Source organism: Homarus americanus, unplaced genomic scaffold, assembly GCF_018991925.1.
Source record: "Homarus americanus isolate GMGI-L3 unplaced genomic scaffold, GMGI_Hamer_2.0 scaffold30108, whole genome shotgun sequence".
In the NCBI taxonomy this organism is placed as follows: domain Eukaryota; kingdom Metazoa; phylum Arthropoda; class Malacostraca; order Decapoda; family Nephropidae; genus Homarus; species Homarus americanus.
In genome coordinates, this window is record NW_024748109.1 from 11,392,634 (window position 1) to 11,417,633 (window position 25,000).

At 38.9% G+C, this 25,000-nt stretch overlaps 1 protein-coding gene across 1 annotated transcript in view; it reads left to right on the forward strand.

Moving 5' to 3' along the window:
- Window positions 1-25,000, forward strand: part of LOC121880074 (spectrin beta chain, non-erythrocytic 1-like) — a gene marked incomplete in the record, with an annotated part of 309,746 nt that overhangs the window by 126,682 nt on the left and 158,064 nt on the right. The window contains 7 exon segments of the mRNA XM_042387083.1: window positions 5,105-5,278; window positions 7,738-7,962; window positions 8,124-8,306; window positions 15,435-15,607; window positions 15,758-15,984; window positions 16,802-16,989; window positions 19,020-19,222. Of these exon segments, the coding sequence (XP_042243017.1) occupies window positions 5,105-5,278; window positions 7,738-7,962; window positions 8,124-8,306; window positions 15,435-15,607; window positions 15,758-15,984; window positions 16,802-16,989; window positions 19,020-19,222 (1,373 nt within the window).

Below are 25,000 nucleotides of genomic sequence, written 5' to 3' on the forward strand. Positions count from 1 at the left end.
ATATATATATATATATATATATTTATATAATGTGTGTGTTACGTTATGTATGTAGTGTATGTATGTATGTAACGTATGTATGTAATGTTATGTATGGCTTTTTTTTTTACGTGGGCATTAGCCCACTCGGGCACAGGTAATGACCCACATCAGGGCCTGGGGAGCGAAAATATAATAATAAATAATAATTTATAAATAATAAACTATTATTATTATTATTATTACAACAATTAATAAAATTAATAGCAAATTAATGGAAATAAAATAATAACAATAATTAAAATAACCATAAATAAATACAAAATTGAAAAAATAAATCAAGAGTGAGAAATTATATACATCAAGGGTTGGGGAACTGTTTTGGGTATTAACCAAAAATTTTTTTGAGTAAAATGAAATTACCCCCAGACTTCAAAGTACACTAGTACAGTAAACAGAAACAAGCCAATTTGCTCCTAAAATTGTTGGATATGGTATGGAACAGTGTCTCATACCGCATGCATTACCCCAAAAAATTTTAGGTTTACCCCATTTGGGGTAATTTACCCCTGTTCCCCAACCTCTGGTATACATTATATATATTGTGTTGTCCAAGTAAGAGAAACATTTGAGACCCTGCAATTGTGTGTAAATGAAGCAGAAAGTCAGATCAGCAACCTGGGATTTGGTCACAATTTTTGTGATGCCATATGGCAGCAGGGTCTACTATTAGACAACACCTTATGCTTCCAATATCTTCCCAGGCGGTAGTACCTTCCTGTTTGGTAGCTGCCTATCTACCTATACGTACGTGTGTGTATGTATGTATGTATGTATGTATGTATGTATGTATGTATGTAGTTCTCATACTTCTTGCCCGGAAGTGTAAAGAAGTTCAGTGCCAAATGAAATCTTCCCATAAGGATGTAAACTCATATGGTAACTGGAAACTCATCTGGTACTCCACTTGTTTTTCTGTTCCTTTACTGGGATAGTGAGGTCAATGTAAGCACACTATCCTTTTGGCCGAGGCTTGCCATCATGTCTTCATCGCTATATAGACTGTGCCGTACTCAGTAGGAGAACCTTCAATCATTGGACAATACCCTATGTTAGTGCTAAAAGGTCTTACAGGAAACATCAAATCATGAAATCCATTCCAACCAGGTACTGTACTTTCTGTTTTTTGCATAAAAATAATAATAATTGGTCTTTTGTTTCTCAAAAGTGCCTGTTCTTCTAAACAATTTACTAGCACTCAGAACATTACAAAGTCGAGGAACCTGCGAATAAAATAGAGTAGACCCATGCCATTCGAGAAGGATAGGTTCCAAGAAATGGCGCAAATTGGCAAAACCGCGAATAGCCACTTATATGAGCTTGATGAAGTGGTGCACTGTACATAGGGAGACATCTGGTTACTGAAGCATAGGTAGATCATCAGGATCAGTGATGGCTGGTGAAGTGGCGTGCAGCCTGGAGGCAGGTAGTGAGTTGGCTTGGAGGAGGAGGAGGAGGGTGGAGTGGCAGTGATGGTAGCTGGTTCTTTCTTGAAAAACATGGAGATTGGTAGTTGTTTCCTCATGGCCTTGGGGTCTTTAAACATTTCCCGGTAGGGAAACAATACCTGGTTGATTCCTTGGACCATCTTAAGACTCCGTTCCATGAAGGGGTCATGATCAACAATAAAATCATTCGCCATCTTTACCTGACGAAATAGTTTACCCAAACTTTCCAAGCTCCAACCTTCTTGTTGTAATTCCATAATGTCTTCCTCTTCATCTTCCTTCATCAAGCAGCTGTTCCACATCTTCAGCAGCCATATCCACAAACCCCTCACCACCCAGCTGACATGCAACACTCACAATGTGATTCGCATCTTACTATGGACAGAAATCCCTGAAAGTTATTCACACACTCAGGCCATAAGGTGCACCAACAACCATTCATTCCATAAGGTGCACTAACAAACATTCATTCTCTGGTTTGAGTTCATTGAATGCTTCTCTGATGTTGGTAATGCAGTCCACAATGTTGTACTCCTTCCAACACTTGCTTACATCAAGGTCAGGGTCTTCATCCATGGCACTACGAATATGACCAAAAGAGTGGCGTGTATAATATTCCTTGATGGTGTGTATTACACCCTGATCGAGAGATTGGATAAGAGCAGTGGTGTTAGGGCAGTGGTTCCCAAACGCTGGGTCGCTACCCCAAATGGGGTCGCAAGATGCATCATTAGGGGTCGCATAGAGGTCATGTGGTCCCATAAAGCTCATAGTCCAAGTATCAAGGACTGAAGGACATGGCTGACAGGTGCTGTCTCGTTAAGTCGGGACCATCAATTGTGGTCAAGGGAATAATGCAGTTACTCTCCTCGTGTTAAGTCAGGTCAGTCCAGGAAAGGCGAATGTTGATGACATGTTATGCAGCAGAAATTTTACACTACTACCTTTGAATTGTTTTCAGGTCAATGCACTCTGTACTATCCATGGATGCAGACAAAAAATGGCAGCAAATTTCATTGGTAGATTCCTTGAGCTGCTTACTGAATCATTGGATTTTGTTCAGTTTCTGTTCAAGACAGATGTGAAACAGTGTGGCTCTTTTGTCCTCTAAATAGCAGAATTACAGGCTTAGCCCTCACGCTAGCTACCTGGCCTAGCGGGGAAATTTCCAACTTTTCATTACCTGATGAAACTTGGTTGTCCAGTGAGTTGTATGTTCTGTTATGGTTATTTTTCAACTCATAATTTGGGGTGGATATACTGTACATAATTTTCTTAATTTATGAAATTTTTGTTTTTACTAATTTACATGCACACACCCATTCTGCATACAGAATGTGCCCCCCAAAAATATATTCGTAGTTAAAAACATAGAGAATTAACATTTCTTAGTGTGCAAGAGTTACCATGCTGAGCGATGGGGGGGCCAGTGGAGTGTGAGATCTCAGTTGCTCTGAGTTGTCTCCCGTTTGTATAGTGAAAGATGATAACTATATATCTTGGCGTCCAGCAGTGAGAGGGTTGATAGGAAAATGGTAGTGATGTAGATTTCAGTGAAATGAAAAAAAATCTAATTACAGTTGTTTTGTGAAAGTCATTTCTGCTACAGCGTTTGTTTTGTCAACGCGAATTGGTTGAAACGAGGTCGATGAATAGGGGACCGCTGTTTGTAAAATGTGAACTTCTGCATACGAATGTTGGCTATAACACGATTCCATCCTCAACGTTTTAAGCGTGGCGCAAGGCTATGCAATGTTTACATTTCATGTTCGACATCACATGTTCAATTGATTCATGTGTTTTGTTTGTGAAGTGTTTTTTGAGAGGTAGCTGTTACCCATAAATACTGTATGGAAAGAATAAGTACAGGCATCCCCCACGTTACGGAACCCTGGGTTGCGGAATTTTGCTCTTACTGAATTTGTAAATTATGACCAATAATTTCGCAATACGGCCCGTAAATTCGCCCTTACGGAAATTGGGTAAATTTTAACAATTTAAAAAAAAATCGCTATATAAAATTAACAAATGTTTTTTTAAATTATAATTTGTTTGGTGTGGATTTCTTGGTGTTTGCTACCGCCAAGCGTGGCGTCGCCACGAGGAGTCGGTCCATTGTTTACAGCCAGTGTGCGCGCATGTTTCTCGCCCCAGCAGTTTGATTTAACTTTCACAAACATACAGTAAGTACAGTATAGTGCATTACCCTTATTCAAGATGACTGGAAAGAGGCCAACAAGTGGAAGTGACCGCAGTAGTGCATAAAGAAGCCACAAAGGCATTACATTGGATGTTAAACATGATGTTTTTAGAAGGTATATCAAATTATTTAATGTACTGTATTGTATGTGTTTATAAATTTTTATTTTCATTCATAAAAGTGCTTGAATTACTTTTTTGGGGCCGAGAAATATTCCTTAGGAACCCATCTCCAGTTTTATAATGGAAGTCAATGGGAAAATAGGTTTCGCGTTAAAGAATTTCGCGATACGGTCAATTTTCCAGGGATGCAACCCTTCTGTAACGCGGGGGATGCCTGTAAAAAGAATGTTTTGCAGTGCCGACCAATAACGGTTTATACCAGCGCTGTCTGCTTACATTAGTTGAATCGCGCGGTTTCTGTAGATTGCTCTGTGAAGTGTCCGTGATTTTTACTGTTTTCTCCAATTTTGTTATGTTATCCATGAATATGGAAAGACAAGGTAGGGAGAATGTTTCCAAGAAGCATTCTGGTGAATGAATTGCTGGTGGTGAACGTAAAAAAGGCTATAACACTATTGCTGGAACAAGCTTGAGTGCTAGTAAATCTGAGATCATGGCCAAAGTAATAGGCACCTTACCCTATTTTCTTCATAAGCCCTGTTGTTTTTATTGCACGAATTTCTACAGTGAGAGGTTTCACAAGAACGCAACTATCGCGTTGTAGCAGAAATGACTATACTAGAACTCGCTTTTTTTTTTTTTTACCTTTAGGCCCCGGGTGACGTTCCAGAACGTCCGTCTATTCCTACCATTTTTAATTATTTTTGGAAAGGTTGATTTTTTGTCGATTTAGCCCCGCCATGGGGGGGGGGCTCTACTGCCAGCAGCACCCTAACCCGGGGCTTAAGGATTAATGTTATAAAAATAATAAAAAAATTATTTTAACCACATTTAACAAAATCCAACTAGTATGTAGCAAATAAACTTCTAAAAACAGTAGAAAATCAATTAATTTGGATAATACAGGAAAAGTTCACTTGTCTCACCATATACAGCCCTTGATATATCTTCTGTATAATGAAAAAAAGCAAAAAAAAAAAGAATGATTGTATTAAAGATAAAATGGAAATGAAAAAAGAAAGTGAGAAAACCAAGAGAACAACTATAAATATTAGTTAAGAATGAAAGAGGGGATCAATTTTAGAAAGAGTCAGTGGAAGAGAGATAGGGAGAACACTATGAAAAGCTGCAGATAGCAACAGATGAAATCATTGTGTTTGACATATAGAGGATTGAAAAGTGTGGAAGTGGTGTTACACTCGCCATACATTTTTTGGATGCCTCCACAGATGAACTAGATAGATGTCTCATTAATTAATTATTAGGTATTAGAATAATGTATTAATCCTATCCAGGTCTTGGTTGATGATTCAGCAAGACTTCAAGCTGCCTACCCAGGCAGTAATGCTGAACACATAGCAGAACAACAAACCCTTGTAATTGACAATTGGAACATGCTTCAAGAAAGGGCCTCGAGAAGAAAAGATGAACTTCATGCAGCAGCAGATCTTCAGAGATTCTTGGCAGATGTAAGTCAGTGACAATATTTATTAGTACCAAAAGTAAAAGGATTAGAAATTAGCATTTTGTGTTATTTATACTTGTAATCCTATTTCATTGTCATGAATTAATAGTAATACAGTAGGGTCGGGATATATCGCGAGATAGGGTCCAAGGATGTTCGCTATATACTAAATAGTGATATATAATTACATGTAATCAGTGGGGAAAAAAGGGTTAGGTTCTGTAGGCTAATAAAAGTGACTAAACTTGACATGGAATGGCACAGTCTAAAGTTAGCAGAATATAAATTGCATTGCTGGAATTCTTGCAAGACTGCAAATAATTTGAATATAGACATCATTTATTTTGCTCAAGATATAAAATCATAGTCCTTTGTACTAAAATGTACTAATTATTACTAAATTTTTTATGTCTATTGCGATCTATAGCATGTTTGTATTCAAATTAATCACTATCTTACAAGAATTCCAGCAACGTTATTTATATTCTCAAGTCAATTCATTGACATTTTATAAGAGAAAAACGTAAACTCTCCCGACCCTACTGTATTGGAAACACCCTATTTGATTTTTTATTTGAAAATAAATGGAGTTACGGTATTTCTTATAGTCATTACAGTTAGATTTTCCAAATTTGGGTTTTTACTTGTAAGGTCTAGATTTTTTTTCCATGAATCCATAAATAGAGTGGAATACAGCTCTTCCATTCTTTTTGTCTCTCTTTACCTCCTCCCTACATAATTCTCCTGATCCAATTTCTTTCATCCTCTAACCTTTTTGGTTCCCTCCATTTTCCTTTCCATCTATTTTCCTTCCATCCTCCTCTTCCTCCCCATCAACTCCTTTGTCCTCCTTGTCCTCACTCTGCTTCATCCACCATTCCCTCCCTTCTACCTGTCTATCCATCCATCCATCTCTCTCTCTCTCTTTTTTTCTTTTCATTTCTGGTCTTCATCCTTCCTCCCTATCCAGCCTTCCCTTTCTCTTCCCCATCCACCATCCCTCTCCCTCCTTCCCCATCCACCATCCCTCTCCCTCCTTCCCCATCCACCATCCCTCTCCCTCCTTCCCCATCCACCATCCCTCTCCCTCCTTCCCCATCCACCATCTCTCTCCTCCTTCCCCATCCACCATCTCTCTCCCTCCTTCCCATCCACCATTCCACCTTCACCATCCTCTCCCTTTCCCCATCCACCATCTCTCTCCTCCTTCCCCATCCACCATCCCTCTCCCTCCTTCCCCATCCCATCCCTCTCCTCCTTCCCCATCTCCTCTCCCTCCTTCCCCATCCGCCATCCCTCTCCCTCCTTCCCATCCATCCCTCTCCCTCCTTCCCCATCCGCCATCCCTCCCTCCTTCCCCATCCGCCATCCCTCTCCCTCCTTCCCCATCCGCCATCCTCTCCCTCCTTCCCCATCCATCCCTCTCCCTCCTTCCCCATCCGCCATCCCTCTCCCTCCTTCCCCATCCGCCATCCCTCTCCCTCCTTCCCCATCCTCCCTCTCCTTCCCCATCCCCATCCCTCTCCCTCCTTCCCCATCCGCCATCCCTCCCCTCCTTCCCCATCCTCCATCCCCATCCCTCCCCTCCTTCCCCATCCGCCATCCTCCCCCTCCTTCCCCATCCGCCATCCCTCCCCTCCTTCCCCATCCGCCATCCCTCCCCTCCTTCCCCATCCGCCATCCTCCCCTCCTTCCCCCATCCGCCATCCCTCCCCTCCTTCCCCATCCGCCATCCCTCCCCTCCTTCCCCATCCCCTCCCCCTCCTTCCCCATCCGCCATCCCTCCCCTCCTTCCCCATCCGCCATCCCCCCTCCCCTCCTCCCTCCCCTCCTTCCCCATCCGCCATCCCTCCCCTCCTTCCCCATCCGCCATCCCTCCCCCTCCTTCCCCATCCGCCATCCTCCCCCTCCTTCCCCATCCGCCATCCCTCCCCCCTCCCCCCCTCCTCCCCCATCCGCCATCCCTCCCCTCCTTCCCCATCCGCCATCCCTCCCCTCCTTCCCCATCCACCATCCCTCCTTCCCCATCCACCATCCCTCCTTCCCCATCCACCATCCCTCCTTCCCCATCCACCATCCCTCCTTCCCCATCCACCATCCCTCCTTCCCCATCCACCATCCCTCCTTCGCCATTCCTCTCCCTCCTTTCCTCTCTCCTTCCCCAACCCCCCCATCTACCATTTTATTCTCTTCCTGTCCACCCCTTCCTCCATTCAGAATTCTCCTTGCTCCATCCTCCCAGTAGTCTTCTCCATTTTCCTAACACTTATCTTTTCCTCATCCTCCATTATTATTTTACTCTCTTCCTCTCTTTCCTTCTCCTTCAGCAGGCCAAAGTTCTCCTCTTCTCCGTCCATCATCTCCACTTTCTGTTTTAACCTGTGTGTCATGTCTTCTGATATTGTGGCAACACAAGTAAATTAAGCTGAAGAATGTAGTGATGCATGTAAGCCTTTCCTTCAGTCTCGTGACTTGATCAGTTGGTCAAGTGATTTGAGAACAACCATGAAGACTGAGGAGAAAGTTCGAGATGCTGCTAGTGCCCAGGGTCTGAAGACAGAGCATGAACGTATTAAGGCTGAAATTGAAGCTCGTGAGGACGAGTTCAGTAAGGTGGTCGAGGCTGGTGGCAATATGGTAGAAGAACAGCACTATGCGAGTGGTGAAGTAGAGGAGAGAGTCAATAAGGTAAAGAAGCATAGTTCTTAAGAAGCAAAGGGGTGTCCCTATATTCCTTGATATACTGTATGTTTTATAAGAGATTGAAAAATGTTGCTCCAATTATTTCTGGTTTTGAAAAAGTTAACAGGTCCTCATTACACGACACTAACTTCTTAAGAAAATTACAGGTTCTTGAAGAACGAAACCAACTACATGCAGCCTGGCAACAAAAGAAGGTCTATCTTGATCAGTTGATTGACCTGCAGTTCTTCCTAAGAGATGCCAAACAGCTGGACACCATCAGCAGTACTCAGGAGGCCACTCTTTCATCTGCTGATTTTGGAACAACCATTGAACAAGTTGATGCTCAGGTAAGTCTGAACATTGTTGACTTATTTTTTAAACAGGTGTATTTCATTACATTGGTAGTCGGCAATAATTATTCTAAATATGGGGCAGGACGCGAGATTAATGAGGATAATACATTTTGATAGGTCCATTTTACTAGTTTTGCTGTAAATAGTGATAGGTCCATTTTACTAGTTTTGCTGTAAATAGTGATGTGCAGCTCTTGGGGAATGAAAGCTGTACAGTTCTGTGTGTGATGGGCTAGAAGATTTGGAGAGATGTGGCACCTCTGTGTTTGTCGAAACCAAGTGTCTTCCTGGAGTCATCACTCGGGGACAATAAGAAAATCTTGTATGTGCTATAAGATTATCCTATACATGTGTTGACCATTATACAGTGGGGTTAGGGACTTCGAAAAGCAATCATAAGGTGATCAATTGTATGTCGATACACTAATAATTTAACCCCTACCTGGTTTGGAGCATAGATTAATGTCCACTAAGATACGGGACACCCAGGTTTAGGGCGTATATCAACATCCTTGAAAATTTTAAAATTCCTGCTAATCTCTCTGGGCTCTAGCAAAAAATAAACATCTTGAGTTGTCTGCCCCTGCAGGCAATCACATGACTAGGCCTCCTGTTTCTTGGCAATACGCCAATACCTTCGCCTGTCCCACTCTGTAAGGATGTCATGTCGTGCTGAAATAAACTTTTCTTTGATGAGGATGCTCCTTGTGATGCTCAGGATTTGAGTGATTCTGATGTCAATAACCCTGATTATACCTACGTGATGACAAGGATGGTGAGAGCGATGACCCTGACACCATACTCCCGACTCCACCACCAATTGCATCACTCCATCACCCACAATATCGACCCCAAGACCAGGATGGGGCTCTACAAGCCACACTGTCCCAGACTACACCTCCAACATGCATCTGGTTGACAGTAGAAGTCCAAAAATCCGGACTGCTTGGGGATTGGGTCGGTCCGGATTTTCAGATTTTCCGGATTCTCAGGCAGTACTTTTAAAATTAAAATTTAAGGAGGAATAAAGAAGAGATGAACAGGTACATTTTGATAGTTTATTCATTAGCAAATAAAGCATGCTTCATTTATCAAAACGAGCAGTTTTAAAGAAAAATAAAGTCAACACAAGACAAAAATGTAAACAAATTGTCTAATACCATGACGAGTCTTGAAATTCCTAAGCCATCCATCACTAAATGCGCACTCTGATTCAATGTTCATTTGCTCCTTAAAAGACTTTGCTTTGGCAATAAGCATCGGCCCAGAAATTGCCATACCTTTTGATCGTTTTAACAAAAACCATTCGTGCAACACTTGATCAAGATTTTATAATTTGGGCCAATGTAAACTTTTTCTTTCAGCAATTTTAATGTAAGGCTCAGAAGAAGCTGTGAATTCTAGAATTTTATTCTTTGCCTTTTTTATATCATAAATTGTAGACTTTCAAATGTTGTATGTTTCCATTAGAACAGCATTGCTCACATTACATTCTAGTTTCTTAATTATTTCAAGTTTGTCACTAAATTTCAATGTGTTCTTCTTTCTCTTCACACAACGAAGTTTATCTACTTTAGGGGCCATTATTATGGGCTTGTGCTCTGTACATGGAAAGAGTAGGACTCAAAATTACATACGTTGTCACAGTTTGATTGCTTGTTTTAAAGTGGCGATCGTGTGGTCGTTTGTTGTCCCTGTGCAGCTGTGGCATTCACGCATGCACACATACACACAAAAGATTTATAGTGCCTCAAATTTTACATTTCAGTTCAAGCTAATTACAAAACTAACAAAATTAGCTACCTATAATTTACAATTACTTTTATTATTAGAATTATGTAAATTAATTTTTTAAAGCAACTCCATTCATTCACATAACCCACAAAAGCCCGCTAAATTTAAAAAGTTTGAGTTTTCGAAAAGTCCGGATTCTCGGGTGGTCCGGATTCCTGGCATCCGGATTTTTGGACTTTTACTGTAGCATGATCTCCAGTATAGATTGTGCACGTAAGACTGTGAAATGGTACAAAAAACTATTCTTCCATCTTTTGGACCTGTCCCTTCTGAATGCACACATTCTTTATCTAGTGAAGACAGGTAAAAGGCCTACACTCCATGAGTTTTCATTGAATGTGGTAAGGCTGCTTTTGGAGACTAATCAGTACCTCGCCAGAGACCTGGAGGTCATCGCACAGCTGGTGGTGAACTTCCTTTGCGACTGACTGCTCGACACTTCCCTTCAGTGATTCCTTCCACTGGGGCAAAGCAGTATTCCCAGAAAAATTGTCACGTGTGCCATATGAGTGAAATCTGCGCCAAAGTACACAAAGATACTTGTTATCAGTGTGACATTGCTCTGTGCCTGATTCCATGCTTCCAACATAAGATTCTTAACTTCGGTTAACGAGCAATCCCTCGATTAACGAGCTTTTTACGAGCCGACCTCAACATGTTTTTGCTTGCATTTGGCGGCCCACCAGCTGTAGTATTAGTCCACCAGTACAGTAATTGGTTCTAGGGCTTAAATTCCTTACTATTTTAGTAAATATCAAGAAGTTTATACTATTCAATAATTTTAAAAGTTTTATATTAAATTTTTTAGTCATTTTAACAATTATTGAACAAAATTGAAGTATAGGAAGCTAGTTTTTTGCCCGCCATACAGCCTGTCAACACACCATACAGGCGTCAGTCTCTGTCTTTTCAGTGGAGGTAACATCTTGCTTGAGACTCTCTTCAACTAAAAGATTTTGTCTGTTTCCAAGCAAATTATTGGTCAATTTGAAATTTATTTTACATATTGACAATACCGTATATAATGCAGTGCAGTGTTGATTTAAAGAAAATAATCATTAATTACACCAAGAGAACTAAAATTTTATAGGTGAAATGGCACCATTGGGTGACTTCTCTTCCACCCCAATGCCTTCTCTTCTCCCTTCTCCTCCACCCCCATTCTAATTCCCATCATCATCATCATCCAGGAGCCTTCTACATACACATCTCAAAGTAAGTGTACTTTACTACCTTTTTTGTTGATTTTAGGCAATTTTCGGTGAGCTGGAACCAATTACCCAAAAACCCATTGAAACAATGGTTTCGGTTAAAGAGTTTTTCGGTTAACGAGCAACCTTCTAGAACGAATTGTGCTCATTAACCGAGGGACCACTGTAAATAACAATAATTAAAAATTAAAATACAGTACAATAAAATATTAATACTAATAAAAAAAAATATTTAGTTAAAAGCAATAAATACTGTAAATACAAAAATTAAAAAAAAATATCAGGAGTGAGAAATGATATATGTACAGTATGTTGTGTTGTCAAAGTAAGAGAAACCATCGAGACCCTGCAATTGTGTGCAAGTTAAACAGTCAGATCAGCAACCTGGGACTTGGTCACAATTTTTGTGATGCCATATGGCAGCAGGGTCTACCATTAGACAACACATTATGCTTCCAATGTCTTCCCAGGCAGTAGTACCACCCTGTAAGTGATATCTGTAACTCACCACAGCATGTTTGCTGTGGAGCAGAGGCCTCTCTAAGTTGCATTCCATTTAGAATTGCCACATGTAAGTAAATAAAAAAAAATGGATTTAAAATCCTGGGGCTGGTTCCCATAGAAACAGAGATGATACACAACTATTCTTATGATTCAGTCAGCATGAGACTTGAGTTGCCATATTCTATACATTTCACATTATTTTAGACATCGTTATTTAGCTTTTTCAGCAAAAACAGAAATTAACTTTTTGGTAACTAGATTTATTACAGTGGTCCCTCGGTTAACGAACACAATCCGTTCCAGCAGGTTGTTCGTTAACCGAAACCATTGTTTCAATGGGTTTTTGGGTAATTGGTTCCAGCTCACCGAAAATTGCCTAAATTCAACAAAAATGGTAGAAAAGTTCACTTACTTTGAGGTGTGTATGTAGAAGGCTCCTGGATGATGATGATGATGATGGTGGGAATAAAAATGGGGTTGGAGGAGAAGGAAGAAGAGAAGGCATTGGGGTGGAAGAGAAGTCACCCCATGGCACCATTTCACCCATAAAATTTTAGTTCTCTTGGTGTATTTCAAGATTATTTTCTTTAAATCAACACTGCGCTGCATTATATATTGTCAATATGTAAAATATATTTCAAAATAACCAATAATTTGCTTGGAAACACAGAAAAAAAGTGTTTCGTTGAAGAGAGTCTCAAGCAAGATGTTACCTCCAGTGAAAACAGAGAGACTAACGCCTGTTTGCTGTGTTAAGAGGCTGGATGCCGCGCATTAAACTAGTCACTTTACCTTCAATTATGTTCAATAATTGTTAAAATGACTAAAAAATTGAATATTAAACTTTTAAAATTATTGAATAGTATAAACTTCTTGATATTTACTAAAATTGTAAGGAATTTAAGCCCTAGAACTGATTAATGTATTGGCGGACTAATACTAAAGCTGGTTGACCGGCCAGTGCAAGCGAAAACATGTTGAGGTCGGTTCGTAAGAAATTAGTTAACCGAATTTTTGTTCGTAACCGAATTTAAGGATCTTATGGGAGGCAGTTCGTTAACCGAGGCGTTTGTTAACTGAGGGACCACTGTATATGGAAACCACATAAGGGTTAATAATTTTGGGGGAAAACAGGTTCCATTTCCGAGACCTTGAAGAGCCAGAGTTAGCGCTAAGAGAAATTATTTTTTTTACTTGTAATATCAGGTATACTGTACATACATTATTTTCTTGATTTTCTTTTCCTCTGTTATATGTACACACAATCTTTTGTACAGAATGTGCAAAAGAAATATTATAAGATAAAAAACATAAAAGGAATGAAAATTTCTTACACGAGCAAGACTTACCACACAGTGGGGGTCGACATGCACAATCTTTCATACAATGTGCAAAAAAAATATAAATATACAAGGTCAGAAGCATGAAGGGAATAAACATTTCTTACATGTGCAGGATCATGCACAGTATGGTAATGGGGTGGGGGGGGCAAGTAGGGGTGCTCAGCTGTTCTCTGTGTCGGGTCCTGTGCATAGCGATTTGATTGTCAAATGGCAATGCAGTTTTGTTTTTCTTTTGTTTAGTATTATTTTTATTTATTCCTCACATTTACTGGTACAAAATATTTTATTTTATGTGCAAAGAATAGCTTCTTCCGCACGCAAGCATCTTCTTTCCATGCGCAAACCATCTTCTGGGTGACGTGACACAGTTCAACTGCTCAGCTTGGCCGTCACCAGGGACAGGCAGAACCTCTCACGCATCCCACATGGGTTGCACGTGCTAAATTATTCTGAGATTGAATCAATATATGTCAATACAGTGGTCCCTCGGTTAACGAACACAATTCGTTCCAGAAGGTCGCTCGTTAACCGAAACCATTGTTTCATGGGATTTTGGGTAATTGGTTCCAGTTCACCGAAAATTACATACTTTGAGGTGTGTATGTAGAAGGCTCCTGGTTGATGATGATGGGAATTAGAAGTGGGGGTGGAGGAGAAGGGAGAAGGAAGTGGGGGTGGAAGAGAAATCACCCCATGCTTCATGCCGTCATTTCACCCATAAAATTTTACGTTCACTAGTGTAATTCAAGATTATTTTCTTTAAATAAACACTGCACTATATATTGTCAATGTAAAATAAATTTCAGAATGACCAATAATTGTACTGTAAAAATAGTTTATGTTCAAGAGAGTCTCAGCAAGATGTTACCTCCACTGAGCAGACACACAAACCGACTCCATGCTGGGTGAATCAAGTGGCTGTTTGGTGCACTAAAAACTAGTTTCCTGTACTTCAATTATGTTAAATAATTGTTAAAATGGCTAAAAATTTTAATATAAAACTTGAAAAATTATTGAATAGTACAACCTTCTTGATATTTACTCAAATGGGAACGAATTTAAGCCCTAGAACCGATTACTGTATTGGCAGACTAATATTCCAGCTGGTGAGCAAGCGAAAACATGTTGAGAGGAATTCGTAAGGAATTCGTTAACTGAATTTTTTTCGTTAACCGAATTGAAGATTCTTATGGAAGGTAATTCGTTAACCGAAATTTCGTTAACCGAGGGATCACTGTATTGTGATTTATTACAGATATTACACATCACATTTTTGTAGCTGACAATGCAGGAAAAGCATTTGGGTAGCAACCATCATAAAACTGATTTTACCCATTTCATAATGATAAATATTGTTAATTTTTAACATTGAAAAACTGATTGATCATATATAGACCCATCATACAACAGTCAACACTTGTACACCAGAATCAAATATATAATGTATAGAAATATACAATGCTCAACATACAGTATAAATGCAATCCTGACTTGGGCAGGAGAGTTAGTTGGACACAAGGATGAAATGAGTATGAATCCCAAACACATGGTGTTCAGTCCAAATCTGAACTGATTGGAAATTCTTTGACGATGAGAGTATTAACATTCTAAGATTGAAGATGGTGTATGAACCAGATACCACACAGTAAGGTAGAGTTGGTGTTCTATCCTTCCCCTCCTTGGTCTCTTAAGTCATTTGACACTGACACTGTCCAACAGTGGTTAATGGCATCCTATTTGATACTCTGTATAAAACTAAAATCAGTTTGGAAATGCATGCATTCAGAGATGAATTTATGGTATTTTTTATTTATTTTTATTTATTTTTTCATATATACGGGGTATTTATCACTTTAGCCAGACCACAATTGTGAGGTTACATGAGTTCATTCATGTAATTATCTGGGATGTACACAAACAGTGGTGCCACATCTCTAGCCCCTGCTGCATGCAATGCTGCAAGGGACTGTACAATGATTGGAGAACCAAGGGAAAGAAAAAGTAACACACACATCCTGTACGAGGCCGTAGGATCATTTTAGGTAAATGCAATTGCGTATTTTTTAAGCCAATTGAAGTACTTCTCAAGATGGTCCATAAAGATATTGTGAAGCATAAGGATATGATGTTGAAAGAGAAAAGCACTTGCTGTTGGGACTCATTATAAATACATTGTAGTTGTTTTGATTGCAGTTGAGGTCTTGCACATTTACGAAACCCTTAACGGTAAATTTTTCTTGTATGAAAATTCACGAATTTGCTTTTCACAGGTAAAGAAGCATGATGCATTTGAGAAATTGGTATATGCTCAAGACGAAAAGTTAGAAACATTGAAAAACCACGGATCAAAACTCATTGAACAAAGTCATTTTGACTCTCCACACATTAAGAAGCGTATTGATGAGGTAGTAAGGAGAAGGGCCCGAGTCAAGGAGAGTACAAAGTAAGGAAAAGTGATTTGAATATTTTTGGTTGATATTATTCTTGTTACTAACATAAGCATTATTGACTTTTAAAATAATGAATTGTCATAACTTTTGCATTTAATCTAAATGTCCATTTTGTTATTTTTTTTACCTATTCTACATTACAGGGCTCGTAAATGCCAACTAGAAGATGCACATCTGCACGCACAATTTATTAGAGATGTTAGTGATGCAAACATGTGGATTGATGAAAAGGCCAACCACTTAGAGGCAGAACGTCTCAAAGGAGAAGTAACGAGCTTTGAAGATAAAGTAAGAAAGCTGCAGAAACATCAGGCATTCATGGCTGAGCTTCAGGCTCATGAGTGTAGCATCAAGGAGATTACAGAAAAAGGTAAGGAAAAAATTTAATAATGCCCTTATTTAATAATATAGGTGAAGTTGCCTCATCATTATTATATAATAAGCAGTAATATCTGGACATGATACACCATTAAACTTGAACAAGAAATTAAGGAAATTGCCTAGTATTGCAGACAGTGTTTCCTGCTAATTGTACATTAATTATTATTCATTTACAAGTGCTATACAATATCTGTGAATATACAGTATTTACATTCATTGCTTAGAAACCAATATCTGTTTGGCCTGGAGGCAGTTTGAAGCCTCCTATTCTTTATATATGTTACTGTAGTTCATACTGTGTAGTCTCCCTTGTTGAGGCACACAGCTGTAGTGGGCTCCATTATGGCAGTCCCAATAGATGTCCCATGTTTAACTTTGTTGTGGCTTTGATTTTTTATCTTTAGGCGGGTATATTTGATTTATATATTTTTTTAAACTGGGTTATCTGGCATTACCCAAATATGTTTTTGATGAAATATAAGTAACCAGGTTTAACAAATTTTTAGCAGATTGAATCCTAGAGCAAAATTTTAGCACTATGATTGGCTCACCTGTGGTTTGCCTGCCCTGTTGTAAACAAAGTTATGACATAATCCAAGAAAGTTATGATAATCTATGAAATTACCAATACAGATATGCACATCATAACAATTGATGAATTTGTTTTCATTGTTGATGTGGAAGGTTTATCTAATGAATAACAGCTCCATATTCATCTTTTGAGACTCAGACCTGTGGGTTTGAGATGTAACCTAATGATACCTCTTTGGAAAGAAATATTTGACTACTGTTTCCTTTATTAACAGGTGCACTGTTGGTAAATCAACGGCACAAATCCTCGGCACAAGTTAAAGATGAGGTTGATCATTTGGTTGAACGTTGGACACAGCTTGTGCTAGATGCTGAGAATCACTCCCGTGGTCTTGAAGAAGCTCAGGACATTCTTGAGTTCAATACTCAAGTAGAGAAAGTGGATGCTTGGATTAGAGACAAAGTAAGTATATGTTGAAGTAGGTGTAGTGAATATTTTAATCCATTGGTGGGTGAGATTGTGTGTTGTATAGGTTTGTAAATTAAATTATATGTTAATTTTCAATGGAATTTCAGTGTTATACAAGTGGTGTATATAAACTGACAATTTGCACTATGCTAAGATAATTCTCCTTCAGTCCATCCTTCCATCCCATTTGTAAGATGAGATACTTGATAATCATCATCATTATCGGTTTATGGTCATTCCCCATGCTTGCATGGGTTAGCCGTGGCTACCTGTTATCCACTCTTCATGCTGCATGGTATCTTGCATTCTCTATTGTCAGGTTCCTAACTGTCATTTCTTGTAACCTTTTCCCAGGTCATTCTTGGCATAACCCTGGCACTCCTATCCTCCACATTTAGGCTCGTGCACCTCTTGAATCTATTGGTTTCATCCATTCTCTCCACAAATCTGAACCATCTCAGCCTGCCTCTATGCAGAACTTCACCAGTGCTCTCAATCCCCAGCTGCCCTCTTAGCTCTGAATTGGGCCTCCTGTCTTAGTCACATTGCATATCCACCTCACTATTCTCATTTCAGTTTGCTCAAGTCTACTGATGTCGTCCTCTTTAACTGCCCATGTTTCACTGTCATGCAACATCACACTTCTCACTCCAGCCACATATAATTCTTCCTACCAGTCTTCCTTTCACATGGAGGAAAAGTCCTCTTGCTAAAGACAGCAGCTCCCTAAACTTCCTCCTCCAGCCACTTATTACCCTCGTGATACAGGTAGTCCTCTGTTTATGAAGTTGATGTTTCCTCTGTTTGTGAAATTCATGTGTCTTTGCAAGAGCCATGAGAGTGAGTTTTATATTTTGGATACACTGGTTCCTTTGCTGCTGCAACCTTTTGCTCCTCTAGTTTCTTAAGGTCTTGATTGCTAAATTCCTGGGAGTTGGATTGTAGCAACTGATTCACATCTTCAGCCTCTACCTCAAGGTTTAGTTGATTCCCCATTTCAACTACAGCCTCCCTCACATGCTCTGGCTAAAAGCCCTCAAAGTATTACACAAGTTGAGGCCAAAGCTTCCTCCAAACCATTCATGTTAGTTTGTGTCACCTCATCCCATAACTGTAGTGTGTTTTTATACAGCACTAGATATTATAGCTCCTCCAAAAACCTTTATGGTTGGGGAATTATCTTGGTCAGTGACTCAGATTGACTGGGCAAAAGTCTTTGAGATAAAATGCCTTAAAGGTTGTAATTACCCCTGATCCATAGGTTGAAGAATGGAAGTAGTGTTTGGGGGGAGGTGTAACAACACTAAATTCACATTGGAGTCCAAATAACTTAAATAAGAAGGGTTTCCAAGAGGCTTGTCCATCACCAATAACACCTTAAAAGATGGGTGTTCTTGGTGCAATATTTCTTCACTGCTGTCACAAATTAGTTAATCATACGGGTACTCAAATATAGTACCATTAACCCAGGCCTTTGGGGTAGACTTCCAAATCACTGGAAGATAAGGTTTACTTAATAACCTTGAAAGCGCTGGGATTTTCACTTTAACTCACTAGCAGTGGCTTTAACTTAGTTTCCAGCTGGATTACCACCAAACAGTAGGGTTAACCACTCTCCTCAATCATAGCAGCCAATTCACTTGGAAACTACCTGCTGCTTCAGTATCTGCAAAAGCAACTTCCCCACAAACTTTTATATTCTGTAAATTTGCCCTGGCCTTGAATCTTTTAAACCAGCCACACCTAGCCTTGAGCGGTCCAGCATCATTTGATCCACCCAATCTTTGTATCAAATCTGCATGAAGACTCCAGACCATCTGAATTATTTGGAGGCTTAATGGAATACATGTCTAATGTTGGTACTCCTGCACAGCTCTAGTAATTTCTCTTAATTATTGTAGCTCTTTTACCCTTGAAGGTTGAAAATGAATAATTGTGTTGCCCTCCATATTGTTTATTTGTTAAAGCTTTGGGTGTTCTGATCAGTAGTGGTAGATTTAATTGAAGCTTTTTTCTCTTTACAGGAAATGATGGTGCAAGTAGGAGATCTTGGGAAGGACTATGAGCACTGTATGGCTTTGCATCGTAAACTGGATGATGTTGATTCCGACATGCGTGTAGATGATGCTCGCTTTACAAATATCAACAAACTGGCAGACAAAATCATCAAACAGGGATGTAGTGACAGTAGGACTGTTCAACAAAGGAAGACCGACTTAAATCACAAGTGAGTATCAGATATATTACACTGTTTGGATGTATCATGGATGAATGACTTCCCTTTTATTAATCAGGTGATGCTTATAGCAAAAATATCGGCCAATTTGGCCACTCACCATCTCTGCTGACTGAACATAAGTAATGTGAAGCATATTAGTTTGGCATTTATGTAAAAGGAGTATCAGATAAGAGGGAAATCAAGGTTGGCTTAGGTGATAAGAATATATTAAGAGAATAGAGAATGAAAGATTCTTGACAATTTTTAAACTCGGAACTATATTTGAAATTAAATTCAAAAGAAGATGGTAGGAGAGAGGGAAGGACCAAGGTGGTAGGATTGTTTGAAGAAGGTACTGATTAGTGAGAGGATGGTCATCCAAGAACTACCAGTGTGTTTGTGCATTATTGGAGACCCATTGTGTCAAATGCTTCATGGGAATGGACATAGTACTGACGATTGATGTTATGTTGTATGGAGCTACAGGGCTAAACCATAAGTAAGTCAGAGCTGTGTTGAAGAAGAGGAACACCATAACAGAATAATGGACGAGTTGACAGTCAGAATTTTTTCGTAAGATGGCAGGTCAATGGGTAAAGAAAACGCTTAAATTCACTATGTAAGGATATTTTTAAATAAATTGGGCCAAAAAGTTTCGAATAAGGGTTAAAGATGCTAAAAAGTCGCGTGACTGTGAAAAGCTCTGCAATTGGTTGTGACTTCACTGGTTGGGGCGAGCTTCCCAGCGGGAGGCAGCCAGCTGTAGTTGTCCAGCCTTCTCGGCTGATCGGCTCTGTAAATAAATATTATTAGGTAATTAATTGTGCTATAATATGCAACATAGTAATGCTATATTGAATATATAAATACTACTGAGCACATAAACTAATTCAATGGATATTAGCTGCCCATACAACAGATTTCGTAGTTTAAACATTCCAAACAATATTGGTATTCTGGTTTTGGTCATCTGGGGAACCTTAAGATTCTAACTATGGGATTAAGTACTAAACAATAAGACACATTATCTCTACAGGATATCTGTTGCAAAACATTTTACGATCGCATCAGAAAATACAGATCATAGGTTAGGTTAGGTTAGGGTAGGTTAGGGTATGATGAGTTATAAGGTTAGCTTAACATACATCGGTAAAAGGGGGTAGTAACTCAAAACTATTGATTTTCGATAGAAATGAAGGTCTAAATCGTTCATAACACATCGCAAACCATCAGAAAAAAAAGTCTGCATGTCTAAGTGCAAGGTTGACCAAAACTCAACATTTACCCAATATAGCCAATCTCGAATCTAAACATCCAAATACTTAAGGTGGTTAAAGTAAAATGTTACCCGTTAATTAATATAAATGATGATATATCCCAGTGGTTCATGAGTGAATCATCAAAACAATAACAGCACTTTGTTGGCATGTTTACCTCACACCAGGCATTCTCAAAACAAAGTCCAGACAATGTCATTACAGGTTGTACACCTCTAGTCCGGCATTCTGTGGTCCGGAAACTCCCGTGGTCCGGAATGATTTTAGTTTGCCCATGGAGAAAATTAATTTGAGTCTGGTACTTTCGATGTTTGGCGAATTACTACCTGTAATAAAGCAACATCCTAAGAAACCAACGAAAATAACACAGATAAAGTTAAATAAAAATTAAAAACAACACAGAAAAAGTTTTTATGTTCTAAAGCTTCAGCTGGAGTTGAACCTGATGACTTGGCAACTTCGTCATCCGAGTAAAAACACACACACACAACAACATTGGCTGACCTTATGTTTTCAACTTTTTCACCACTGGAGGGTAGAATTTTTGTTTTAAATTCAGAAACATTAATTAAAATATACATGAACAGTGAATAAGTGTTCCATTTATTAACATTAAATAACATTACTTAAAACAACCATATAAATTTTTGTACATTAATTTTACTACAGCTACAACCAGGTTCTTATTTTTTTCAGTTTTATATATAGAATCAATCAGTCACTGGTTTTGTAAACATTAAAGAAAACGATGCCGTCTCGTCTCCTCGTGTGTTTTAATATTCCACGTACAGTGGGGTATGCTATAACGAACGTAATTGGTTCCAGAACCTCGTTCGTTATAGCATTCGTTCGTTATAGGATTAATCCGTTCCAGGCCCCCAAATACAACCACTTAACACTGAAAAAATTCTGTGGAAAATGTAAAAAATACGGTACTTTATCTTGCCTTAGTGTTATTCAGCATGCAGGTACCCCTAAACACTGGCACATCACTATCACTTCCACTGGGAGTCTTGGCTTTAAGGTCCTCAAACAATTGTTTAGCCTTCTCACAAATTATAGCTTCACTAATGTTACCACCTGCCATTTCTTTCTCCTTTATCCACACTAAGAGTAAATTTTCCATCTCTTCAATCACATTACACTTTGCTTTGCTAAGTCTAAAGATTCCCTTAGCCACTTGCACAGTTTTTAACTCCTCTTTATTCTTCAAAATCGTACATATAGTCGATTTAGCCATCCCATATTCATCACTAAGTTTCGCAATGCTTCTTCCATTCTCACGTTTCTTTACAATTTCTTTCTTAGTTTCAAGGGTTATTAGCTTTCTCACTCGCTTTGGACGACTCATTGTTACAATTGTATACTTGTATAACAAAATAGTTATACAAATAACGCGAATTTCCACATCAAAAGACGAAATTTCAACAATAACAGTGGTGCACTGGCTACACAATGAGACAAAGATGGCGCCTGACGCTCTTGTTGTGGGTCGCGGTACAACAATATTCATGCGCCAGGCGAAATAGTCACGTATTCATCCGCGTTCTTTGTAGGAGTTGCGTTCGTTATAGCATTCTCAATTTTATAGGTAAAACCGTTCGTTATAGGAATATTCGTAGTAGGATCCGTTCGTTATAGCATACCCCACTGTATTATTAATGAATTGTATTGTTCATTTTGCACACATAAACATTAATTCAATCAAAAAGACATTCAGTAATAAACAATAATGAATCTTTTGTACATAAGAGAAATGACACTGTTTACACGATTGTGCACATCTGAACGTTGGCGGGCCGCTCAAACCCGTCGAAATTCGAGTTTCCGCCCTCAACATTTTAAATTGTGTAGTGTTCTTTTTTTTTTGTGTTCAAATAAAAAATGTCGAATTAAAAACACTTGAAATTTGAGAACCTACTGTACAACATTTAACCCTTATATATGTCTTCAAAGAGACCACGAAGCAGTGAAAGTGGTGCTAGTACTTCCAAGCGTAAGCACAAGTCTTTTAGCCTTCGAGGAACACTGTCAGCAAGGTTTTGCAAGAGGTCAGGTGGCAAGTTAGCCCAGGTATCCTTGATGGCTGCCTCTAGGTTCGGGATTGATGATGTGTCAGCATCTTGCAGACGACGCTTAACAATGGACCACAAATTTTCTATTGGGTTAAGATCTGGGCTACTGCCAGGCCAGTCATTAAAGAAAGGTACCTCACAGTCTTTGAGCCACTGTATGACACTTTTAGCAGTGTGCCATGGGGCACCGTCCTGCATGAAAAGGCTTGCCTTAGCTTTATCAAATGATTCAGGTTAGAAATCACTGAGCAGTTCAAGATAGTTGTACTGATTCATCATCTGGTTCTTAGGGAGGATTACTAATTCACCAACACCATAATACGTAAAGGAAGCCCAAACCATGAGCGAGGCTGGGTGCTTAACAGTCTTTCAGCGTACTGTGGGAGGTGCGCGTCTGAGTGGGGCGAGCGGTAAACCCTCCCACCACTACTCCCAGTCACAGAAAACGTAGCCTCGTCGGACCACAATACACTTCTCCATGTCTCTAAATCCCACACTTCATATTTCTTGCAAAATTTCACTCTATTTTCCTTTTGTCTCTTTGTCAGCAGAGGTTTACTGCGGGCACGAAAGGTCTTAAATCCCAGGTCATCGTGCAGGGCTTGTTGAACACAGCGTAACGAGATGTGACTCAAAAGATGGGGGTTTCTCTCTTTCACTTCACGTGCTGTGAGTGAGGGATTGGACCAAACTTGTCGAGAAATAACCTTAGGTGTCCATGGAGACAATAATTTAGGCCTACCAGACTTCGGTAATGGAGCTGGTAACTCGTCCTCTCCAAGGTCACGGAAACGTTTGACAAGATTTTGAACACGGAATGCTCACTTTCCGCGGTGTGTGTACCCTTTTACGCGGAGAGCGGCGCGAGCAGGGTGCGCACAAGGTTGCCCAGTCATCAAAACATTACCGAGTTCTTCACCCACCACAGTCGGCCCAAGTCAGTGATGGTGATAATGATAGTGAGGATATGGACTTGTATGGACTTTGAGGGGTTTGACAAAGAGGACCTGCAAGCCTCTGTGGTGGATAGTGATACAGGTGAGGGCCAATAATCTGCCCTCTGCCTCAGAACCAACCCCCCATCCCTGTGTGCCCAGCCATCTTTTCTACTAATGTAAGTGTTAAAAAACCTAATATTATTGATATTTCTCTTAATTATTAATTGTGTGTGTATACCATCATAAAATTAAGAAGTTATTTTTACTACAACGTAGGTATTGTGTCTGAAAAAGTGGAGTTTGGGGGGTCGGCCCGGTCTCTATTTCAATTAATCCCATGTTATGTTGTTCACTTTACACGTTTCTCACTTTACGCGGGCTGCCATGGGTTCAATTGACCGCGTAAAGTGAGGGTTCATATATATATATATATATATATATATATATATATATATATATATATATATATATATATATATATATATATATATATATATATATATATATATATATATATATATATATATATATATATATATATATATATATATATATATATATATATATATATATATATATATATATATATATATATATATATATATATATATATATATATATATATATATATATATATATATATATATATATATATATATATATATATATATATATATATATATATATACATACACACACACAGTCAACCCTCACTTTACGCGGTCCCACATTCCGCGTTTCCACGTTTACGCGGTGCCCTGCCAGAACCCAGGATGCTCACATTCCGCGGTGGGTGTACCCCTTTTCACGGTGAAGTATAATTTTTTTATTTAGCTCATAAAATTCATACAAATTATCCGGCCAGAATATAATTTACATTGCTGGAATTCTTACAATTTGATGATCATTTTTAATATAAACATCATAGATTTTGCATTAGATATACAAATTTTAGATATAATGTTTACTCTTGAGTAAACATGTTATCTTTTGTGCAAAATATATGATATTTATATTCAAAATATTCCTGGTCTTACAAGGAATCCAGCAGTCAATTATATTATCCTAACTTTAGTCTGATTTATTATTTATTACTAAAAAGGTAAACAGTCTGGTATTCCCACACATTTATCTAGTAGGGACGTTGGTGGGGGGTGGGGGGGAGGGAGGGAGGGACTGGCGACCGACCATCTGTTACCCTGTGAAGAATATTTTTTTTTTATTAACTGAAGATTTTTATTTTAGCTCATAAAATTCATACAAATTACCCGGCCAGAATATAATTTACATTGCTGGAATTCTTACAATTTGATGATCATTTTGAATATACACATCATATATTTTGCATTAGACATAAAATTTTTAGATAAAATGTTCACTCTGAGTATGTTATCTTTTGTGCAAAATATATGACGTTTATTCAAAATATTCCTGGTCTTACAAGGAATCCAGCAATGTCAATTATATTATCCTAACTTTAATCTGAGGTATTATTTA